General features: G+C 41.5%; 1 protein-coding gene and 1 long non-coding RNA gene across 6 annotated transcripts in view; both read left to right on the top strand.

Annotated features, from left to right (window-relative positions):
- MOGAT1 (monoacylglycerol O-acyltransferase 1) overlaps window positions 1–21,292 on the top strand; it is a 42,762-nt gene extending 21,470 nt beyond the window's left edge. Inside the window, exons 4-7 of one of the 5 annotated variants that reach the window (XR_007125819.1) lie at window positions 903–1,077; window positions 2,189–2,388; window positions 13,368–13,660; window positions 17,168–18,700. Coding sequence is in view for 4 of the 5 variants with exons in the window: in XM_047721333.1 (XP_047577289.1) it covers window positions 903–1,077; window positions 2,189–2,388; window positions 13,368–13,522 (530 nt within the window). In the remaining variant the exon portion in view is untranslated. Of the gene's footprint in view, window positions 1–902; window positions 1,078–2,188; window positions 2,389–5,395; window positions 5,725–8,755; window positions 9,253–13,367; window positions 14,577–17,167; window positions 18,701–20,911 lie in introns of those variants that run through there. The other 4 variants (XM_047721334.1, XM_047721335.1, XM_047721336.1 and 1 more) reach the window with 4 other exon arrangements.
- On the top strand, window positions 15,381–17,018 carry LOC125095204 (uncharacterized). The gene is made up of 2 exons (XR_007125820.1): window positions 15,381–15,986; window positions 16,676–17,018. It is a non-coding gene; the product is annotated as an uncharacterized LOC125095204 (long non-coding RNA).
- Window positions 21,293–23,146: the final 1,854 nt, after the last annotated feature.

Below are 23,146 nucleotides of genomic sequence, written 5' to 3' on the forward strand. Positions count from 1 at the left end.
AGTTCATGGCTTTTTCCTCCAAGAGGAAAAAGTACTTAGTACATTCAAAATGTGACAAGGAATCTTTAAAGTTATTTTTATGTGGGAAAGCCTGATACAAGACTGAACAATTACATAACTATCTTAAACAAACAACTTATCAAAGTCAGACTAGACATTTTAGAACTATGTAAAGATCTGGTTATTTGGGGCGCCTGGGTGGCTCAGTGGGTTAAGCCGCTGCCTTCGGCTCAGGTCATGACCTCAGGGTCCTGGGATTGAGCCCCGCATCGGGCTCTCTGCTCAGCAGGGAGCCTGCTTCCTCCTCTCTCTCTGCCTGCTTGTGATCTCTCTCTGTCAAATAAATAAATAAAATCTTTAAAAAAAAAAAAAGATCTGGTTATTTGTCAGATGTCTGAATTTTTAAAATCATTTACATTATAAATCTAGATTTGGGAAACAAGAATCCACATAGAATATCTGAAAACTGGCCCTTGTGTGTTCAGAAGGTCCAGTGCAACCTCTTGAAAAGAATATGCTTTTTGGTTCTGAACCAGGATGCACCAGGGTAGTGATCAAGGCCACCATATACAGCTATCCAGATGCAGAGGGCATCTTTCACTTACAGTGCAATGTGAATAGAGTCCATAGAGTTGAGCAATGTACAACCTACCCAGATAAGAGATAGATCTAAAAACAAGTGATATTTTAAAGACCTAACCCATCACCTGCCAAAATGTTATGTTTTATTAATGGAATATATTACCAAAGATCCGGCTGTGGCAAAATTATAAACTACAAGATGTTCCAAATGTAAGCAGGATAGGGAATTTTATTAAATGTTTGCTGATGCCATTGAATATTATGATAAAAACTTTTTAATTTTTAAAATAAATACTTAGCCTTTTGTTTTATTCACTAAGGGTCAGTCTCAGTTTCTAAGAAAAGTGTGTCCCATGTGCTGAGCAAGGAGGGAGGTGGAAACATTTCAGTCATTGTTCTTGGGGGTGCAGAAGAATCACTGGATGCCCATCCTGGAAAATTCACTCTGTTCATCCGCCAGCGGAAAGGATTTGTTAAAATTGCTTTGACCCATGGGTAAGTAACTTCTCATTTCAGGTAACCTGGGTCAGAGAAATTAAGATGTTATTAAATGAACACAAAGAAATAAAGTAATTTTTCTAGTCCTTAAAGACAGACTTCCTCTTAGTCGACCTTACAATAAAAGCAGATATGGATGTTCATGGGAAATGGTATACAGCCTCCCCACTAAGGTAGCTCAATACCGTCCCATCCAGAAGTTAAATGCACCTTTAAAAGCAAAGCAAACAGGGTGTCTGGGTGGTTCAGGCAGTTGGGCCTCTGCCTTCAGCTCAGGTCATGATCCCAGGTCCTAGAATTGAGCCCCTCATTGGGCTGCCTGCTCAGGGGGGAGTCTGCTTTTCTCTTTCTCTTGCCCCTCCCTTCCCCACTCCTTCTCTCTCTCTCTCTCTCTCTCTCTCTCTCTCAAGGAAATAAATAAACTCTCCAAAAAAAAAAAGCAAGCAAAAAATTATGAAATTTTATACAGAGTATAAATTTCCAGCCAAATGGACAAATGAATCATGGCCTGAATTATAGGTGGGAAAGAAACTTCCTGGACCCTTGATTTTTCTGTGGAATAAAATTCCACAGATCACTAAGTGGCTAAAATACCGCCCAAAAGGATTTCAAGTATAAGTCAGTTGCATTGTGTGGAACATGAAATTAACAGTACAGAGAGACATGGGAACACTGAAAAATTCTTTGTTCACATATTCATCGGTTACGTACAACACCCATCAAAACGCATGCCCAGTCATTGAACATTACATCAAAAACTAATGATGTACTATATGCTGACTAGTTGAACTGAATAAATAAATAAGTAAATAAATAAATAAAAAATATTGAAAGTAAAGAAAAGAAAAATTCTTCGGATATGTTGCAAAAGTCATTTGAACAGAATAAAACAATTAAATTGTTTTCCTTAAAAATTTGTATTCTTGGGGCGCCTGGGTGGCTCAGTGGGTTAAAGCCTCTGCCTTCAGCTCAGGTCATGATCCCAGGGTACCTGTTTCCCTTCCTCTCTCTCTGCCTGCCTCTCTGCCTACTTGTGATCTCTGTCAAATAAATAAATAAAATCTTAAAAAAAAAAAGAATTTGTATTCTTCTGCTTTGTTCTTTGTAGCGCCTCCTTGGTCCCGGTGTTTTCTTTTGGAGAAAATGAGCTATTTAAGCAAGTTAACAACCCTGAAGGTTCATGGCTTCGAACTGTGCAGGAGAAGCTGCAGAAGATCATGGGGTTTGCTTTGCCGCTGTTCCATGCCAGAGGAATTTTTCAATACAATTTTGGCCTGATGCCCTATAGGAAACCTATCCACACTGTTGGTATGTATATTGAAGACTAAAGGCTTGTTAGAATAAGTAAAAGTATTACCTTCCTTTGAGCAATGTTATTGTTATTGATTGCAGTGCTAATGCAAGAGAAGTGGCTTTGAATAAGACCTTCCTAAAATAAGAATCCTATAGATGTTATTTGAGCTTCATTTACGGTATGCCTTCTGGCTAAGAAATGACTATATTTTCCATTTGGGAATTGATCACTTTCACAAATACTACTATTGAACTACAACAGGGAGAATCCAATTTAGACATAAAGTTCCTAGTACTCTATATGAATCTATTTCTCTGTACTAGCAGATTGGAACATAGCGGTTCTTTGATGAACACATTACATCGGTCTATTAATAGAGGCAGATTTCTGTGTAATTCACGTGCGCTGGTTTCTGTAGCAAAAGCATTTTGGGGGGCCACTTGCTATTTTTATGTGTATTTTAATATGAGCTGATTTTATTTTAAAAAGTGGTATACTGGGGGGAATTGAGATGGGGGAGGAGGGTGACAGACTGTTGATAGAAGAGCAAGGAGCAGAGTAATGAGCTCTTCACACCGAAAGTGACCTGGATTGCTGAGCCAGAGACAGCGTAGAGCCAGACGCTGATAGCACCGTTAACCAAACTGTGTGCTGGATCTGAAACTGAAAGTAACAGTTTCACCGCGGATATTTCATTAAATGACATTCATAATGTTTTTAGATCTATTTCATTCGCATGGGATTTTACCATTTACTGTCAGTTTCTGAGAGCCTTGTAGTTCATGTGCAGTCACGTGACACTATTTTTTAATGCCATATTTAATTCAAATGGAATGTTAACACTGTTGATTAGTTAGTGTAATGGGAACAGGGAGATAAGTTTGCAGTTGTGTTTTTCCAAGATAAGCTAGTTACATTTCTTTGGCATAATGTATATTTTTTGACCAGATAATCAACATGATTAGACCATGATTTTTCTTTGTTGCAATATTAAATAGTCATTTTTGGTCCCTTATGGGCAAAGTACTATAATTGGCTTTTTGGGGGATATAGGGAGAATTGAAAGACATGACTTATAGGAACTAGAAGTTTGATTAAGTACAACTCATACACATATGAGGTAAGTTGCTAATGTTGAAAGCCAAGTGTATTCTATTGATTTAAATGATTATAGTTATCGCCTGGTGAGGGTGAACTTTAGTGTTTTTTGGGTTTTTTTTTTTTTTGAACTTTAGTTTTAAGTAAAGTGGTCATCATGTGGAGCAGCCTAGTTATAACTCTGTTGACAAATAATTAATTGGTCAGGGGTCAAATAAAAATGACCGAATCCAAATTCGCTTTTGAGATTAGAAAACCTAGAACTCTTATTTTCACTTGTGCCTATCTAACATGCTAACATTCTAAAAAAAAAAAAAAAAAAAAAAAAGACTTTCATTTGGAGGATGCTTGGCTGGTTAGTTGGTAGAGCACATGACTCTCAATCTATGGGTATATGAGTTCAAGCCTCATGTTGGTATTGGAGCCTCCTTAAAAAAATAAATAAATAAAATGGAGACTTTTATTTGAAATAACACATATGAGGATAGAATATTGACAGTTCCATAAACAGAAGCAAAGCTATGTCTCAATCCAATGCAATACGATATGGTGAAAGTGATCTGAGTTACTATGTTCATTTCTTTCTTTTTTTAAAGATTGTATTTATTTATTTGACAGAGAGAAACACAGCAAGAGAGGGAACACAAGCAGGGGGAGTGGGAGAGGGAGAAGCAGGCTTCCCGCTGAGCAGGGAGCCCAATGTGGGGCTCGATCCCAGGACCCTGGGATCATGACCTGAGCCGGAGGCAGACACTTAATGAATGTTCATTTTTATTTTAAATCAATGCACTGCAACCCCCAAGTTGTTTCTTTGTTGACTCCCTGACATAGCCCAGGCAGATTGGGTAGAGTCGAGACCAGCAGGTTATTTTGTGGCCCTTTTGCTCCCCTTCCATTTAGTTAAGAGTTTGTGAACTTAACTCTACCTCCTCGGATCAGTAAATATTAATTCAGTTCATTGTAAATCATCACTTCATCTGTAACCGTCTCAGCCACAGCTGTCCGGAGATGCTCCAATTCTCCATCCTGCAGTCTCCCCACATGCCTGGAGACCTCACTTCCTCAGTAATCTCAGAGCATTCATTTCAGTGTTAGCGATTCTTGAATACTAGTGAGAATTACTAACACTGTAGGGATTTTGTCTGTTAATATCCTACTAATTAAATCCTCTTAAATATGTATTCTTGGCCACCTGGGGTGGCTCAGTTGGTTAAGCGATTACCTTCAGCTCAGATCATGATTCCAGGAGTCCTGGGATAGAGTCCCATATCGGGCTTCCCCTGCTATGCCTGGAGCCTGCTTCTCCCTCTCCCTCTCTGTGCCACTCTGCCTGCTTGTGTGCATGCTCTCTCTCTCTCCCTATGTCAAATAAATGGATAAAATCTTTTAAAAAATAAAAAATAGATAAAAATAAAAATCAAAGTGCCATCACCAGGTCACACTTACCCTCTCTGCATATATCTTACACTGCACCTTGCTAAACCATCAGTTTCTCTGTGTCCTCCATCAAAACCATCTTCCCTGTTTTTTTTTAACATTTTATTTATTTATTTGACAGACAGAGATCACAAATAGGCAGGGAGGCAGGCAGAGAGAGAGGGGAAAGCAGGCTCCCTGCAGAGCAGAGAGCCCGATGCGGGGCTTGATCCCAGGACCCTGGGATCATGACCCAAGCTGAAGGCTGAGGCTTTAGCCCACTGAGCCACCCAGGTGCCCTTCATCTCCCCTATTTTTTTAAAGGTATTTTTATTTATTTGAGAGAGAGAGAGTGCACAGACACAAGTAGGGGGAAGAGCAGAGGGAACAGGGACAAGCAGACCCCTCTCTCAGCACGGAGCCCAGGGCTTAATCCTAGGATCTTGAGATCATGACCCGAGCTGAAGTCAGTTGCTTAACTGACTAAGCCACCCATTTTCCCCTTAGCTGAGGGTCACTCAGTGGAAATAATTTGTGAAGAAGATACCATATATTAGCTTCTGCACAGCAAAGGAAACAATCAACAAAACTAAAAGACAGCCTACTGAATGGAAGAAGAAATTTCAAATGACATCTCTGATAAAGGGTTAGTATCCAAAATATATAAAGAATTTGTACAACTTAACTTCCCAAAAACAGTCCAATGAAAAAATGGGTAGAAGACATGAAAGAATGTTACTTCAGAGAGGAAATGCAGATGGCCAATGGGCAGGAGAAAAGATGCTCAACATCACTCATCATCAGGGAAATGCAAATCAAAACTACAACAAGATAACACCTCACACCTGTCAGAATGGCTAAAATAAAAACACTAGAAACAACAAGTGTTGGTGAGGATGTAGAGAAAGGGGAGCCGTTTGCACTGTTCGTGGGAATGCAAACTGGGGCAGCCACTGCGGAAAACAGTATGGAGGTTCTTCAAAAAAGTTCAAAATGAAACTACCCTATGACCCAGCAATTGCACTACTGGGTATTTACCCCCCAAAATACAAAAACACCAATTAAAAGGGATGCATGCACCCCTGTGTTTATTGCAGCATTATTTACAATAGCCAAGTTACGGAGGCAGCCCAAGTATCAGTCAGCAGATGAATGGATAAAGAAAATGTGGTGTGTATATAATGCGGAATATTATTCGGCTGTAAAAAAGAATGAAATCTTGCCTTTTGCAACAACATGGATATAGCTAGAGTATAATGCTGAGCAGAATAAGTCAAAGAAAGACAGATACCATATGATCTCTCTCATATGTGGAGTGTAAGAAACAAAACAAATAAGCAAAAGAAAAAAAAGGAACCCAAGAAATGGACTCTTAGCTATAGAGAATGAACAGAGGAGAGGTCGGTTGGGGGGGGATAGAGGAAATAGGTGATAGGGATTAAGAGTACATTTGTGATGAGCACTGAGTACTGTATAGAATTGGTGAATATTGTACACCTGAAACGCATATAACACTGTATGTTAACTATACTGCAATTAAAGTAAAACACTTAATAAAAAAGTAAAATAAGAAGATATACTATATATTTACACATTTCACAAATAGTATACAATTTATATATTTTGTTATTGTCAGTTTTAAAATGTAAAATATTCACATATATTGTGTTTTGTTACATAAATAAATAATGGAGAGAAACTGATTTAAATACCACATCCCATCATGATACCCAGGAGCGATAATTTTTTTTTTAAGATTTTGTTTATTTATTTGACAGAGAAAGAGAGAGAGAGATATCACAAGTAGGCAGGCAGAGAGAGGGCGAAGCAGGCTCCCCGGCCAGCAGGGAGCCCATCACGTGGCTCGATCATGACCTCAGCCTGAGATCATGACCTCAGCCGAAGGCAGAGGCTTAACCCACTGAGCCACCCAGGCGCCTCCCAAGGAGGGATAATTAAAAGAAGTTTAGACTCTAAAAACAATGTGTAAAGAATTGCAGGCTCCTGGAATTACTTTGTTTGTTTCTACTATACAGAGCTCCAGGAGAGCAGGGATTTTGTCTTGCTGTTCTCTGCTGTATTCCCCTTGCCCAGTGGATAGTGGCTCCAGACACATTTGTAAACAAATCATTCTTTAGTTATGCCTTTCTGATTCATAAGTTTTCAAATATCTAACAAGTACCCATTAAAAATTTTAAGGGAAGCTAATGTTAAATTCAAGTTGTAGAGCCAGTACAGGTAGTATGATGGGAAGTTGCGTGTTTGGGGAGAAAGTAAGAGACAAGGCTATTTGCCATTGAAAGGGGGGAGGTTTCGGGGCGCCTGGGTGGCTCAGTGGGTTAAAGCCTCTGCCTTCAGCTCAGGTCATGGTCTCAGGGTCCTGGGATCGAGCCCCTCATGGGGCTCTCTGCTCAGCGGGGGCCTGCTCCCTCCTCTCTCTCTCTGCCTGCCTCTCTGCCTACTTGTGATCTCTGTCAAATAAATAAATAAAATAAAATAAAATAAAATAAAAGAAGGGGGAGGTTTCTATTCAAAGGTTCAGAAAAGTTTCCTGAACAGTAAAATGAACTCCTGTGTGTGTTTCTCCCACACTCACCAGTTGGTAACATTTTGCTACAGTTTTTATCTCTCTCTAATGGTATGATAAATACACTCTTTCCAGTTATCACTGAGCTGTTGGAGTGTGTGCAAACATGACATTTGCTCCTATGTATCTCTTTTAAGAGCAAGATGATTCTCGTCTATAATGTCAGTGCAATTCAGGAAATCGAACATTGATAAAGTATCATTAACCAGTGTACAGTGTGTATTTAAATCTCACCAATTGCCATAATAATTTCCTTGTTAGCTGTGCTTTTGGGGGGTATCAGGGGTGGGGGGCCAAGTGTTTTTTTCCCTCAGTAGGATCATACTTTGCATTTAGTTTCCACATCTCTTCAGCCTGCTTCAAACTGCATTTGTTTTTCAACTTCCTTTCTGTCTTTATGACATGAGCAATTTGGAGGAGCGTAGATCAGTGGTTTGTAGGTAGTGGTTTGTAGGTCAACTTGGGTTGGTGTGTTTCATCGCGAGTATATTCCAGTTATGCATATGTGCCAAGAATTACACAGAAATGATGTGTCTTCCTTAGTATGTCACATCAAGAGGCTCTTGCTGTCTATTTGTCCCATTGTTGGTGATACTCATTTTGATTACTTGAGTGGGGTGTTTGCCAGTTAGATCACAAAGATTTATCTACATAAATTTTTATGTTTGTATATATAAGTTTATATTATATAAATTATATTTATAAAGACTTTTTCCTTTTCATGAACAAGTAACCTGGGGATGGTGTTACTTAGACACTGTGTGCAAACTAGTGATTTTCTGGCTCTAGTATTCCTTCTATATTAATTATTTGGCTGTCCGTCTTCCCAGTGTTAGATTATTTGAATTCTGGATATCCAGGGAGGTTTATCAGCTGTGTTTGCATGTGGCATGGGAAGGGTTCCCATCCTATCCTGTCCAGCCTCACAATGCCCCCTGATTTCATAACTCCTCAGTCTGCCTTTTGATTATGGATGTGATAGAAGTGTTTGTTTCATTTTTATATTTATGGCAAAATTGAAAGCTAGAATCACTGCCATTAGGAAATTGGTTCTTTCCACTGTAGGCTCAATATGATGGTAGCAGCTACGCTCAGGCACCAGCTACATGAAGAAATCAGTATTGACATTAAGAAGCTGTTTATCATGCATCAGCTAAATTTACAGACGGAAGTAATGTGGGTTTGGGGGGGTGATTCAGGGTGCTTCCTTTCTCGTCCCTGAGCCTCAGATTTTACATCTCTGAAGGAGAGACTCTTATAATTGTCCTGTCTTGTCTTAGGGTTATTCTTGGGATCAAATGACATGGTATGTGGGGAAGTGCTCCGTACGCCCCAGGTCCTGAGAGAGCACCGGTTGGTGCAGGAGGCCTGGCCAGAGTGTTGAGAGCTATTAAATGTGTTTCCATCTCCCTGTGTAAGTATTCTTGCCAAAGTGTTCACCTGAATCAGACTGTGAGGAAACAGACAAACCCAGATTGGGAGACATTGTATTCAACAGCTGGCCTGGATTCTTCAAAAATACTGATGTTGTAAAAGACCAAAAGGAGAGAGTATCCAAAGACACAACAGCTGTCATAGGGAGAAGCAACTGTAAGGATATCACTGAGACAACTCATCAAGTTGGAATGTGGATTCGGTACAAAAGAATATCACATGAGGTTAAGTTCCTTGGGTATGATAATAGTGTTAAAAAGGACAGTGTTTTGGAGGGCCTGGGTGGCTCAGTGGGTTAAAGCCTTTGGCTTTGGTCATGATCCCAGGGTCCTGGGATCGTGCCCCGCCTCAGGCTCTCTGCTCAGCGGGGAGCCTGCTTCCTCCTCTCTCTCTGCCTGCCTCTCTGCCTACTTGTGATCTCTGTCTGTCAAATAAATAAATAAAATCTTAAAAAAAAAAAAAAAAAGGACAGTGTTTTTGCTCTTAGGTACTTCATGCCAAAATATTTAGAGAGGATAAGGCTATTGAACGATTGACATCTACAGCTTATTTTCAAACAGGTCTACAAAAATAAAAATAATACATATGTATATACGCACAGGGGTGTGTGCAAAAGATGTTCAGAACCGGTGAGTCTAGAGGAAGAGTATGCAAGTACTTATTGCATTATTTGTTCTGTAATTTTGAATTTTTTTAACATAAAGATAGGGAAAGGAATGTACTTTAATAAAATAAAACTCGTTTGAAACCACTTGAGGACCAAAGTGGTCCCTTATATTTCAAGTCATTATTATATCCTGATTGGGGAGGGGTGGCCGGTGGGGGGGGTGGGAAGCTGGCCCAAGGGATTCTCTGAAATACAAAGAAAGGAAAGGGAACCTAATTTAAATTTAAATGTAAAGTAGGGATTTCAGGAGATAAAAATGTTAGGGGGATTAGCATGGTATCCAATACAGCCCATTAAGTGTTCAGTAAATGTTCTTGAGTGTGTATGTGTATGGAAGCACACACATTTTTTCTCTCTCTCTCTCTTTCCTCACATCTGGCATATTTGAGCCTGCACCATGAGTCTGAGGTTCAGTGAACCCAGGTTCATTGGCTCCCACATTTTGACTCTTCCCAAACCCTCTGTGCCAACAGACTGGCCTTTGTCTCGTGTACAGCTGTGTAGCATCCAGGAAAAGCCTAATTCCTGTGTGGGACTAATAGAGATATAAACTCTGTGGAATGTTCATAATCAAAGAAAAATAGAGCAAAGATTCCTTATTATAAAAGATCTACTCTTTGCCTTGGTGTGAAGAAAATGATGCCCCTTTCCAAATTTCTCTCCAGCCATGAGCACAGTGCCCCGTGAAGCTGCTCATTCTTCATCTTAGGTAAATACAACACAGCACCATAGAAATGAGGGCAAGGCTGCTGTGTGAGGCCCTAAGTGCATAACTAATCTTGAATTGCTTGATGGAATTGGAAAATGGAACAAACGGGCACGCCAGCTAGATAAAGCACTGAAACAGAAACAGGAGCACGATGATTCCTGACTCTGCCACGAGGAGATGTGGGCTGATTTTTCCAGGGCAAGGAGCTCTGTTTCTAAGAGCAGCATGATGCAGCTGTTTTTTTTGTTGTTGTTTGTTTGTTTGTTTTCCTTTGTGTTGTAAAGAGAGTTACAGGGCAGTTTGCTGCTAACTTAGCTTTGTTTTCTTCTCCTTAGTAGTAAAAAAAAGTCTCCTTTTTGGCAGTGGGTGGGTGGGGAGAATATTGGTCTTTCTAGGGCTCTGGGGACCCTTCTCAGATTTGTTTTGTGACCTCTGTCGTTATTCCTAAAAAGTAATTGAGAATGATTTCTTACTCTCTAGTCCAATTTTGGATTAGTAGGAGGGGCAGGAGAACCAGTTTTACCTCCTGAATTCCAGTTCTTTTGGGGTAGTTTGGAAATTTCCAGCATCTCCATTTCTCTACAGGTAAACAAGAGAAGGGCAAGGATGAAACTGCCCATCTCACACTTTAAAAGAGAAGTCATGGGCATGTTTGAGCTCTCTGGAAGAACCGTCTGAAATATAATGAGCCCATGATTAAGAAAAGAACAGGATTGAAATTAGCTGTATGCAACGAGAAAGTAGTTCCTTCTTTGAAGTAAGACTTAATAATTCAGAATTCGTGAGTCTTAATTAAGCTGGAAACAACACTTCATCTTCTCAGACCTCTAAGTCTCTTTCTAACGCCCCCCCCCAACTCTGAATAGTTGCACTTGACCTTTCTTTTTCGTCAACTTCACTTAACAGAAGCTAGTTCCATAAAACTGTGAATTTGCTAGTAGATTGCTATTGCCTGATAGATTCTCAATTCACATGTAGATATTTCAGGTTTTTTTTTTTTTCTTGAAACAAAAAGGTCAGAGTAAGGAGGAGGCTTTGAGATCATTGAGTTCTACTTTTTTATCCTATGCACGTGATAAGACCAGAGAGGAAGCTACTGCCTACTAGCTCAGTGTGCTGGTCTAGTCTAGTGGTCTTTGTCTTGTACCAGCTCCTTCCTGTTCCAGCCCATCACCCCATTAGCCTCCCCTCTTCTGTATTTCCAACCACAACTGACAGCAAGACAGTTCCAGTTCTTTCTGTTGGGTTACAAAGGACTGATGTCTACTCTATGTAAATTTGACATTCAGGCTATGAAAAGAGAACTGTATGGGAGATTCTTGAGGCTGGATCTGTTTAAAAACTTAGCAATTGGAGAATATTAATACTGCAATAAGGCGATATGTATCTACCATGTATGTCTGTATATATCTCCTTACTGCAACATTACATAGATAATCTTCTTAATAATACATTGGTTATATGTAATAAAATGTATTTCATATATATAACATATATATATATGTTATATATATATACATATATCACTCTGCTCTGTGCCCCCTTACGTCCCATACTGATTTCATTTATCACTTCCTTCTTTCTCTGTGCCTTAACATTTGCCTGGTTTTCTCTTAACTAAGTTCACCACCTTCTGTTACTGACATGGATTTGAACCTTGGATGTAGCATGGAACAACCTAGGGTGGGCCAGAGGAAACCTCCTCTCTCCCCTCTGAGTTCCATTCTAGTACCCACGGCCCCATTTGGCCTCATGCCCAAGTTAATAGAGGGGAATAGAGAAGCCGTTTGCTGCCCAGCAGGTCACTGAACATCTGTAGGTTTTCAGCTCTTGGCATCTGTAAGCAGCAGGGTTGCAGTGAGCCAGGAGGACCCAGGAAAGCAGGTGCCAAAGCCACCTGTATCTTGTAGTTTCAAACAGTCTGAGACACAATCTAAACATCTTTTTAAAAAAAGATGTTTTTTAAAAAAAATTATTTATTTGACAGAGAAAGTGATCACAAGTAGGCAGAGAGGCAGGCAGAGAGGGAGGGGGAAGCAGGCTCCCCGCCGAGCAGACATCCTGGCGCAGGGCTGCATCCCAGGACCCTAAGATCATGACCTGAGCCGAAGACAGAGGCTTAACCTACTGAGCCACCCAGGTGCTCCTAAACACCTTTTTAAATATGTATAGAGTTGCCAGGTTAAATAATAATTAGCTCATTTTTGATTATAGGTACAACCAAATGCATTCTCATTGTAGGAAATTCCTACAATACAGATAAAGTGAAAAGTCTCCTTCCTTCCTTCCTAGAAGTGATGGTTATTAGTCTCTCTTTCAAGATTTTTTAAATGCACTAAAGCTTATGATGCACCTTGGTATATAAATATCTTTTCATAAATAGGATCCTACTGTATTATTTCACAACGTTTTCCCCTAGTTCTTACATTTTAGACCTCGATGTGCGTGTGTGTGTGTGTGTGTACACCTATAATTTCATTTTTTAAAAAACTGCCTAGGATTCTGTTGCATGAACGTTCTGTGGTTTACTTAAGAAATTTTCTACGGAGACTTCTGCTTGGTTTTGTTTTCCACTCTTAACAAACAGTGGGACTCTTGTGATTGTGTGTGTCTTCTAATACGGATTCTTAGCTGTGAAGATACACATTCCTTAAATTTTTTAGAATGACATTAAAAAGAGTCAGAGGAGAGGGCCGATGCCTGATGACTCAAGACTTCGCAGTCGGTCACAATAGGGCACTGTGGCCGGGCTGCCAGCCGTATCAGAGGGACAGGGCTGGTGACGTTCATACACAGCTATGCCCTCTTATCTCACAGCTGTGCTCAGCCCAGTAGTTCACTTGACTCAGAGTCAAAACCACCAGGGGCCTTCCACCGCAGCGACTGCGGAGAAGGAAAGTTCTTTATTGGTTCTCAAATGGGATGGTGTGACTGTTGGAGGCAGCCAGTGAAATGAACCTTGGATTGGAGCAGGCGGATTCTGAGTGGCCGATCTCTCTCTCCCGGGCCGTCCGTGGGAGGCAGCTGGTGCAGGCGGAGTGGTTTCATTTCCTTACTTCAGATGCATTCTCTCTTCTTGCAGTTGGCCGTCCAATCCCTGTGCCTCAGACCCTGCACCCAAGCCCAGAGCAGATTGAGGAGTTGCATCAGACCTATATGGAAGAGCTGAGGAAGCTATTTGAGGCCCACAAAAGGAAGTATGGCATCCCGGAGCACGAAACTCTCATTTTTAGATAACTACTCTTAGAAGGCATACAGAGGACGAGAGAACATCCCATTGGAGGATACATCATTTTAAATAAGGATTTTTTTTCTTTCACTTTGGAATCAAGATTACAACTGAAAAGTATTATTTATGGTGACAAATGTTAATGTGTATCCGTGGGAGATAAAAATACAGTGGGTGACTGTAGGAGAAAGAGGGAGAGGACCATAACCCTTTGGATAATCCTTATTAGGGAAGGTGCAAACATTTCCCGGGTTAAGAAAGGGTTTAGGATTATTCGTGTGCTAAAAAAAAAAAAAAAAAGACTCAAAAAACAATTAGACCCTTTTACCAAAATCATGAGAATTTAAGGTGGTGTTTTCATGAAGCTCTCGTTTAGCACAGCTGAAACACTTAGGAGACAGTGTGTAACTAATTTTCCATACCAAGCTAGAGGAGATCATTTCTTTCTTTTTTTTTTTTTTTTTCCTTGCTTGAACAGAGAATTTTTTGGGTGAATAACATTACTTTTCAGAGTTAGATAACTTGATCCTTTAGGTCATCTCACCCAACACCTTCTTATACAATAGTGCAGAATTTCCGTACAGGTTTTGAAACAGGATAAATCTACCATCTGGAAACCCATGTGGATGAAAGCATGTCTCCTCATTTCTATTCACGCTTAGAAATGCTCATGCTTGTCATTTGCTCAGAAATTCTGAGCAAATGTTCATTTGCTATATGTTCATTTGCTATATAGACAAGAAGGTCTTTTGGGAGACATGCTTTAGAACATTAAAATTCCAAAAGGTTTTCATGGTATTAGAAATGGTTTTAATTTCCTTCCCAAATGGCCTCTTTGAGTAAGACCAGCTATGAAAGAAAGTGTCCTCTCCGGTCGTAATGTGTCCAGTTAGAGTTATCTGGTCCACGGGAGTGGGAACCCTGTTCCTCCTGTTCACTGACCTCTCCCTAGTGCCTGGGTCCCGCACAAGATAAGTGCCTGTTTACTGAATGTATTAATAGATGAACCCACAAACATCTTTGCCTTAAGGTGAAGAATTTTTAAAGCTTTATTTACAATAGGATGAACGTATTATAGACAAGAGCCTCTTTCAGAAGGGGAGAATGTGCTGGGTCTGTCTCAGAACAGTAATTGACAAGTAGTCAGTCCGTCAGTCTTGTCAATTGCCTTAAGGAAGAAGAATGTCTAGTTTCCAGATGATCTCCACTGCTGTTTGTTGCTTCTCTCCCTGCTCTACTCTAAGTATTTGAGGACACCTGCACGGAGTTCTAACTTACTAGTAATAGATCTTCAGGCCTCAGATTGTTAAAACGTCAAGCCCTGGGCTAGAGTCTGAACTGTGTTCAGCATCAGACAGACAAAATCATGCTGGGTAATGTCTTGAGAAGGAAAGCATTTCACAGAGGAAGAAGTGAACCTCCCCGATGGTTCCATTTGAGGTGGTTTTGGCCAGCATCGCTCTGGCTTCACGCTGGTTGAGCAATCCTGGAGTCCACTGACCCATGGCCTTCAAACTAGACCAATTTTATAATCAAAGCAGAGAATAGGGCAAAACCTGTTTTCAACAGATGCAGAAAATTGGATTGTAAATCCTTTTTTGGTATTATTCAATACTAGCAAGGCAAAAAGGAGCACCATTTATGGAAAATGACACACCCTAGCTGGTTAGGGGTCAGTCTTCGTAAGGCCAATTAACCACCACAATTAAAGACTTTTAAGTTATTAAAAAACCCATGGGGACTCCTGGGTGGCTCAGTTGGTTAAGCCACTGCCTTCAGCTCGGGTCATGATCCCAGGGTCCTGGGATTGAGTCCTGCATCGGGCTCCTTGCTCCACAGGGAGCCTGCTTCTCTCTCTGCCTCTGCCTACTTGTGTGCTTTCGCTCTAACAAACAAATAAATAAATAAATAAAATCTTAAAAAAAAACAAACAAACATGAATTTGGACCAGGCAAATTAAAAAAAATTTTTTTTAAAGCATGAATTTCATTCCTTTAGAGAACTTTGTTAAGTGCTTATGACATAGAGTGGTGATTTCACGTGCTTTGTTTCATGAAGGTATGATGTTTAATCTCCTACTTGGTAATGGGGGCCAAGCTGACCTCCGCCCCTAGCATCAGCTGGGTCATTGAGGAAGCAGTTAAAGCCCACATGTAGTGAAACAGAGACACTAAAAATGAGAAAAGTTTTGCTCTGATGAATTTATCTCAAATTTTGCCATTTCTAAAATCCAGACATCAGCAACTTTAATTTTGGCATCTGTAAAAATCTTATTTTTAGGTACAAATTAGGGATTTTTATCTCTTTTTCTTTCTTTGGGTCTCCAGAGGTCTTAATCCAGCCAGAAGTCCTTTCATAAAGTCAAAGCATAGTAGGAAGTTCCTTTATAGTCCTAGAGATTGCAGATGAAGATTTGGACATGAATTTTTGCTATAGCACAAATGTGGGTCATACATGGTATTCGCTAACGCAGTGTGACAGAGAGTGCCTCTGTTTTAAAGATTTTCATCTACTCTGCAATTGCACATAAAATTTAAACAGCAAAGTAAAAACAGCAACAGCAAGAAAAGCAACCCCAGGACACAGTAAGAGAAACTGAACTAATTGCCTTGAGAAAATGTGCACTTATGATTTGATTTGGACATTTCTGTTCCTCTTGCAGAGTGGGCACAGACTGAGTCATTTCCTTTGTCTCGCAGCTAGAAGGATTGAAATTATCCGTATCCAGCTAAGTCAATTATGCTCACATTGAAGGTTGCAGCTTTGGTGCTTAGAAAGGCCAGCCAGCTTTGCTGTGTTCCCCAGGGGAACCTGGGCAAGGGATGCTACATGACTTGTCAAAACCCTTCACTAGGACTATGAAGACAAAGTATATATGCTTCAGGGACGATGGGTAAGCGTTTCTTGTATGCATAGCTTTAAAAGCACAATCCCTTCCTTCAGCAGAAGATCCACACTTCTGTCCTGGGAAGCACAAAACTTGGAATGAGATGCAGCATCCACAGTTCTGTAACTTGGCATCTCTTCCAACCACCGCACCCACAATGCAAATTGCCGAGGTTTGTGACCAATAGGAAAAATGCATTTCGGGTGCCGTTACTCTGTCTTCTTTTCCTCAGAGAAGAGACACTGTGCATGGGATTTGTTGATTGGTTTGTCAGTTGCTGTTGTTTTCCAGTAGCCCATGATTGCCAGTTGTATCTGTCTTTTTATTTATTTATTTTTAAAAAAAGATTTTATTTATTTATTTGACAGAGATCACAAGTAGGCAGAGAGGCAGAGGGAGAGGAAGGGAAGCTGGCTCCCCGCTGAGCAGACAGCCTGACTAGGGACTTGATCCCAGAACCCCGGGATCATGACTGAGCCGAAGGCAGAGGCTTTAACCCACTGAGGCACCCGGGCACCCTGTATCGGTCTTTTTAAACTAAGTGATAAAATGTCTTTCTGGGGCTGGAAGAGTTACTTCAAATAGAATTTGTATATCTTTTTAAAGGAAAAAAACAACAACAAGGCAACTACTATATAGCCAACTGGTTGTGCCAGTTTCTCTGGGATGGCAAATACTGAAGCAGTTTTTTATATTGAAAACCAAGGGGTTTGTCAAATACCTTATATGTCCGTTATTTTACTTAATCCTTCCCAAACACTCACAGCCTAGTGCCTCCACAGCATGTGTGGGAAGGCGAAGGTCTAACTCCGTCCACAGTTTGCTCACGGGATGGGTTCCTCGTTGGTGGAATCTGTGTCCTACCCCTGACGGAGCGCAGGCCTCCGGTGCTCTCTCAGCGAACGCTTATGGCTCTAACCCAGAAGTCTGATAGACTGTGTCAGTGGAAGTCAAGTTCTAGGGCCAGAAGGGGCTTTGTGTCTGGCATGAGTCCTTCTGCAGATGGAGCAGTTGAACCCCAGCGGCTTAACGTGGCTTGACACCGACTCCATGATCATATTCCTCTGCCCTGATGGAACAGGAGGAGATACAGCTCTTCGATAATTGTTGATGAACCCACCTGTGAATCCTCCCATAAAACCGAAGTGTCCAAACATGGAGCGTGATTAAAGATACTCCGAAAATGCAAGGGATTTAACAACTCCGAAGTGAGCTCTGTCTTCTTGGGACCTGGAACATTTTTCTTTTTTGAGACCGGTCCGCTGCATTGTTGATTTTTTCCTTCTGCAAGAGCTATTTTGGGGATGTGCACTGGGGAACGTCCAAGGTTTTCAGCAACAAGCTAAGCCACTAGAGCCTTGTGTATGGAGCAGCAGGATAAGGCAAGGTGCTTTATGTCCCCGTGAGAGACAGAGCCGCAGAAGATTTTTCCCTCAGTCACATTGTGACCATTAATACAGGTCAGAGCACTCCCGTTACTCAGAGGTGGAAGCGAATATTCTGTCACCTTGCTGACAGCCGTAACCCCATTCTGGCTCTAGCATCATTCATCTGAGTGCTTTTTTATTTATTTTTTTTTTTACAGCTCTTAGATTCTGGTTAAGAATTTTCTTAGGCTCTCTTGAGATAAAGATAAATGTGACCTTCTTGTATTCCCAAGAGCCATGTAATTCTCCCCTCCTCCGTTTCCAGACCCGCTTGGAGCCTTTGGTCTTTCTGGTTGGATTCCAACTGTCCAGTGTGGGGTACAGTCATGCAGAGACAACCAGAAAACACAACTGTGCTATTTTTTTCTACCTTCCAGGGGCTTCTGTTTCAAATAATCCTTTAGCCTCTGGTCCTCCACTAACTGGCTGGGTGACCTGAGCTCCTTCCTCTTAGGAGTGAATGATCTCTAAGGTCCCATTTCACTCTGTCTCTATGGTCTCTGCCTGGCCCTTGTTCTCTCATGGTAATAACATCCAGCGGGAGATGGAGATTTATCCATAGACTTCTTTTTCCTCTGCCATCCTCCCTTGTATTCCTCTGGACATGCAGAGGGTCCAAATGACTGTCTCCCTTAGCATATGGAAAACAAAAATTGCTATGGAGACTTCTCCAGCATCCCAGTGGCCTTTAGGCATGGTGCTCCTAAGTAACAGTTTTATTCTCTAAATAAAAACTGGAGACATTTGTTGAAGTGGTCTCCTTCTTTATATGGCTCAAAACTATGAAATAACAGTTTATTTCTTGTTAACATCTTTTTAGGACATGGTGAATTTTTATATTTTCTGCTTTGGATGTGTTGCCGTGTGCTTTTTTTTTTTTTTTTTTTTTTAATTTGACAGAGATCACAAGTAGGCAGAGAGGCAGGCAGAGAGAGGGGGGGAAGCAGGCTCCCCACTGAGCAGAGAGCTCGATGCGGGGCTCCATCCCAGGACCCTGAGATCATGACCTGAGCTGAAGGCAGAGGCTTAACCCACTGAGCCACCCAGGCGCCCCTGCCGTGTGCTTTTAAAAAGCTCTTGGTTTCTAAAGTTTTGACCAATAAATGTGTTTTGTGCCAGAGTCGTAACTGTGTGGGCGTGGCGTTTTGGCTGAGTGGGATGGTTTTCCTGTCCACGCCTTGCCAAGGCTGGAGGCGCTGGGACCTGGGGATGGATTCAGGCAAGGGAATTTCGGTGGTGTTGTGAGCATTGCCTGAAGAGCCAGGCCTGGAGATGCTCTCCACGGGAGAAAAGACAAAACAAAGCAGGGGCAGGGCTAGAAGAATGGATAGATTCCAAAGCAAGTGAATCGCTGCTAGTAGGTTCGGGGGTTTTTTTCGGGTGATGAAAATGTTCTGCAATTGGGTTGTCGTGGCGGCTGTCCCACACTGCAAATATACCAAAAACTCCCAAACGCCCCTCTCCAAATGGGAGGATTTTACGATAAGTGAATTACATTTCAATGAAGTGGCTTTGTACACTCGAGTCAGTCATACACTTGGCAAAATAACAGAAGAACCTAAAGACCCAATTTCTTTTTTTATATGTCAGGAGTGAAATTGCCTCCTTTGGAGGTAGGCGTTTTGGACGGCAAAGTTTACACTTTGATTTTGAGACCTGTTGGTGTTTCTGGTGTCTGTTATCAAAATAGGGGTTTTCAATACTCTTTTAAGATATTTTATTGGCTAAAGAACATGCTGAGATCGCCTGGGTGGCTCAATTGGTTAAGCGTCTGTTTTCAGCTCAGGTCATGATCTCAGGGTCCTGGGATTGAGTCCTGCACTGGGCTCTACCTGTTGTGTGGAGTCGCTTCTCCCTCTCCCTCTGCCACATCCCCTGCTTGTGTTCTCTTTCTCTCTCTGTGTCAAATAAATAAATAAATAAAATCTTTAAAAAAAAAATAAAGAAAATGCTGAGTTATTATTGTGTAAAAAATACTGCTTGACTTTAATTTTTCCCAGTATTTTATTAATAGTTAGAATAAATAAATAAATATAAATAAAGAAACAAAACTGTGGTTAATACTAAGTAAATATTATCCTATAAAAACCATTAATATTTATTAACCACCTTCAATGTGCCAGATACAGAACTAGGGACTTTAAGTACATTACGACGTTTAACTCTTAAAATAACCCTGTGAGGTCAGTACTATTTTTATCCCATAAAGAATTAGAGTTCAGAGGGGCTAAGAACTTTGCTCAAGATAACCCTCATGGTGGTGGTGGAGTTCAGATGTGATGCCAGGGCCTCTGGCCAGGGCCCATGCTTTGGACGTAGGGCTCAGGAGCCCTGGGGTATCCACCATCTCTGTCACTAACTCAGGGAAGTGAACTTGACCTATGGAATGAGAAGGTGGAACATGACCACAAAGGTTCTTTATGAGTCCATCTGCTGGTGATTCTGTTCTAAAGCCATCGACATTTCCAATCACTGCTCCCTCTCCCCACCCCCAGCACACATACACACACAGACCCAATAGGCACAGGAGCCCCCCCCCCCACCACCTGCGCTGAGAACAACCCTGAGAACCAGTTGTGAGATGGCAAAGTGTTGTGGCCACCCTCGGAAGGACGGGAAAAAAGTTTCATAAGTGGGCTAATATTTATTGTCAAAGTTAAACATTTAAAATGTTAGCTTAAGAACGCCTGTCTAGCTTAAAGTATTGACTGATTGATTGATTGTAGCTGTGACTGCATGAAGCATTAGCTGGGGTAAGCTCATTTCTCCAAACTGTCTTTTTAAATTGATTTTATTTGGGGCACCTGGGTGGCTCAGTCAGTTAAGGTGTTTGCCTTCTACTCAGGTCATGATCCCAGGGTCCTAGGATGAGTCCCACATTGGGCTCCCTGCTCAGCAGGGAGCCTGCTTCCCCCTCTGTCCCTCCCACCCTGGCCCAGCTCGTGCACGTGCACTTTCTCTCTCTCTCAAAAATATATAAAATCTAAAAACTATCCTTGTTTAAAAAATTTGATTTTCTTTCTCTCGTGTATATGTATGTGTGTATTTCCGAGTACCTCTTAAAAGTTTTCTTCATAAAACAGTTGCCGCATGTTCCAAATTTAAGAAGAAACGTCTTTGATTTGACCTCTCCTTGCCTGCCTCTTCCAGTTCACCAGCAACATCTTTAAACACTCTAGATGGAAAGGAAATGTGATCTTCAGTTTGACCTGGCATGACATCTTATGTGTAATGCTGAAGGAAAGGAATGCTGTGATCGCTCTTAGATTGCTTGACTCCATGACAGCAGGATCATATAATTTGTCATTTCAAATTCACTTAACTTTAAGATAACATTGAACCTGTAAATATAGAATGTTAAATCATAGAGTCATGGATATGTAGATACATCTTCATTGCTATTATTGAAATAAGAATACCCAAATAAAGGAAAATTTAAATCATGGGGAAGAAAAGAAAATGTGGCTTATTTGGGAGCTAGCTATACTTTTAAAGATGCCTTTGATTTATATTTTGAATAACATTTAGGCGATTGAACTTAGTGCCAGTATTATTGCAAATAAATGCAGGAAGTGTGACATAGTGACAGTCCATGATATTTCTGCTGGAAGCAACACACTATTCCAAACCAGGACCGAAGCCTATCCAGGTCTTAAAAGCAGTTTCAGAGGGAGGAATGACCTTCTCTCAACCAGGGACTACCTTGATCAGACGTTCACCCACATGCCTCCCCTTTTCTACCTTCTTCTATAATTTAGCTTTTCCTCTCCACATTGGTTTCTGCTTTTCCCACAATCCAAGAAAAAGAAAAATAAAAGGAAGCGAAGGGAAAAGTTGAATTTCAGGAAGCAACTAAGGAACTCTTACTTTCTATCAGAGGTAAGGTCAAGGACAGTGGAAGTAGGGAAAAGTTGAACAGGAAGCAAGGACCCTGCTCAGAGGAGGAAGGACCACAGGATGGAAGAGACAGACATCTTACCATTATACACGTGATGGTCAAAGACCTTTCCCAGTTCACTCCACGGTGTGCCCTTGTCCCAGAGCGTCTTCTTTTCAGTGACAGATGACGGGAACACGTCTGGGACTGCCCAAGAGAGATGTTCTCTCCGAAAAGGTATTCGGCCAAAGGAAGACTATGTCCTCATGTGGACCCCTTCTCGGTAATGAGAGAGTGAGTCCTGCGTTAGAAGTTCACCCTTTCCCTAGCCTCACCAAGACGCCATGATTAGGCTCTTTGCTGATGTCCGATTACCGTCATGACTCCACCTAAGTAGACAGCTCGACCATGGAAGATCGTAGCTGAAAGTTATGGGATTCGCGGAAAGCCCTTTCTGCCCCCGTTACTATGCCAAGTTGATGCATGATATTATAGCAACGATCCACAGATCAAACAGGCAAATGACAACAGTGGTAGAATCGTGTTTGTCCAAATCTGAATACGTCTGTCTGTTTCCACTGTTCCTGTTGAAGAGTTCCATGAAACACACCGTCAGGATGATTTGGCTACAAAGCTGAGTTTCAGTGTTGAAGATGACAGAGTGTATGCAAAGCAGTGTGCCCTGCTGGTCATTTGTGGCCGGAGGAAAACGCTTTTCATAAGGAGCTGTGGAGACTGAACTTTGGAATCGCTCTGAAGCTCTCACCACATCCTTTCGGCCTAACTTCCCTGTGAGGGTTATTTCCTTTTCCACATCTTGATAGGCTTAGACACTGCCCCAGGGCCATTATTTCAAAGGAGAAATTTCTCTTCCATCTCGCCCGGGATTTCTCTTTGCTCTGGGCTCTCGTTTCTGTGAAACAGGGATGCAGAAGCTTTGGTCTGATCCTCTGTCTGGGTATGTAATGTGTTTTCTGCTCATTCACAGAGTTCCATCAGGGATAGTCTCTGCCAGGATTCTTTGGCAAGAATCCACTGAAGAATTGCTTTCAGCTTTGTTTGTGGTTACTAGATTCAGTTGGAATTTCCTGCATCTCCCGGCGATTCAAAGATTCTCATGGAGGGCTGGAGGCTGGGGCTGCAAGGTGTGTTTTTGCCAGTAAATGCAAGAAGTCTGGGTCCTGTGAGGAAGAAGATGCGCAGGGCCCAGTCATTCTGAACGTCTTCCCAGTCAGCTGGACGATATTTTTATTTTTTAAGATTTTTTATTTATTCATTTGAGAGCGAGAGAGAGTGAGAACACCAGCCGAGGGGAAGAGCAGAGGCAGAGGGAGAAGCAGACCTCCCGCTGAGCACGGAGCCCTCCGTGGGGCTCAATCCCAGGACCCCGGATTGTGACCTGAGCTGAAGGCCGACGCTTAACTAAACCACCCAGGTGCCC

The sequence above is a fragment of the Lutra lutra genome, chromosome 3, assembly GCF_902655055.1.
Source record: "Lutra lutra chromosome 3, mLutLut1.2, whole genome shotgun sequence".
Taxonomy (NCBI): Eukaryota; Metazoa; Chordata; class Mammalia; order Carnivora; family Mustelidae; genus Lutra; species Lutra lutra.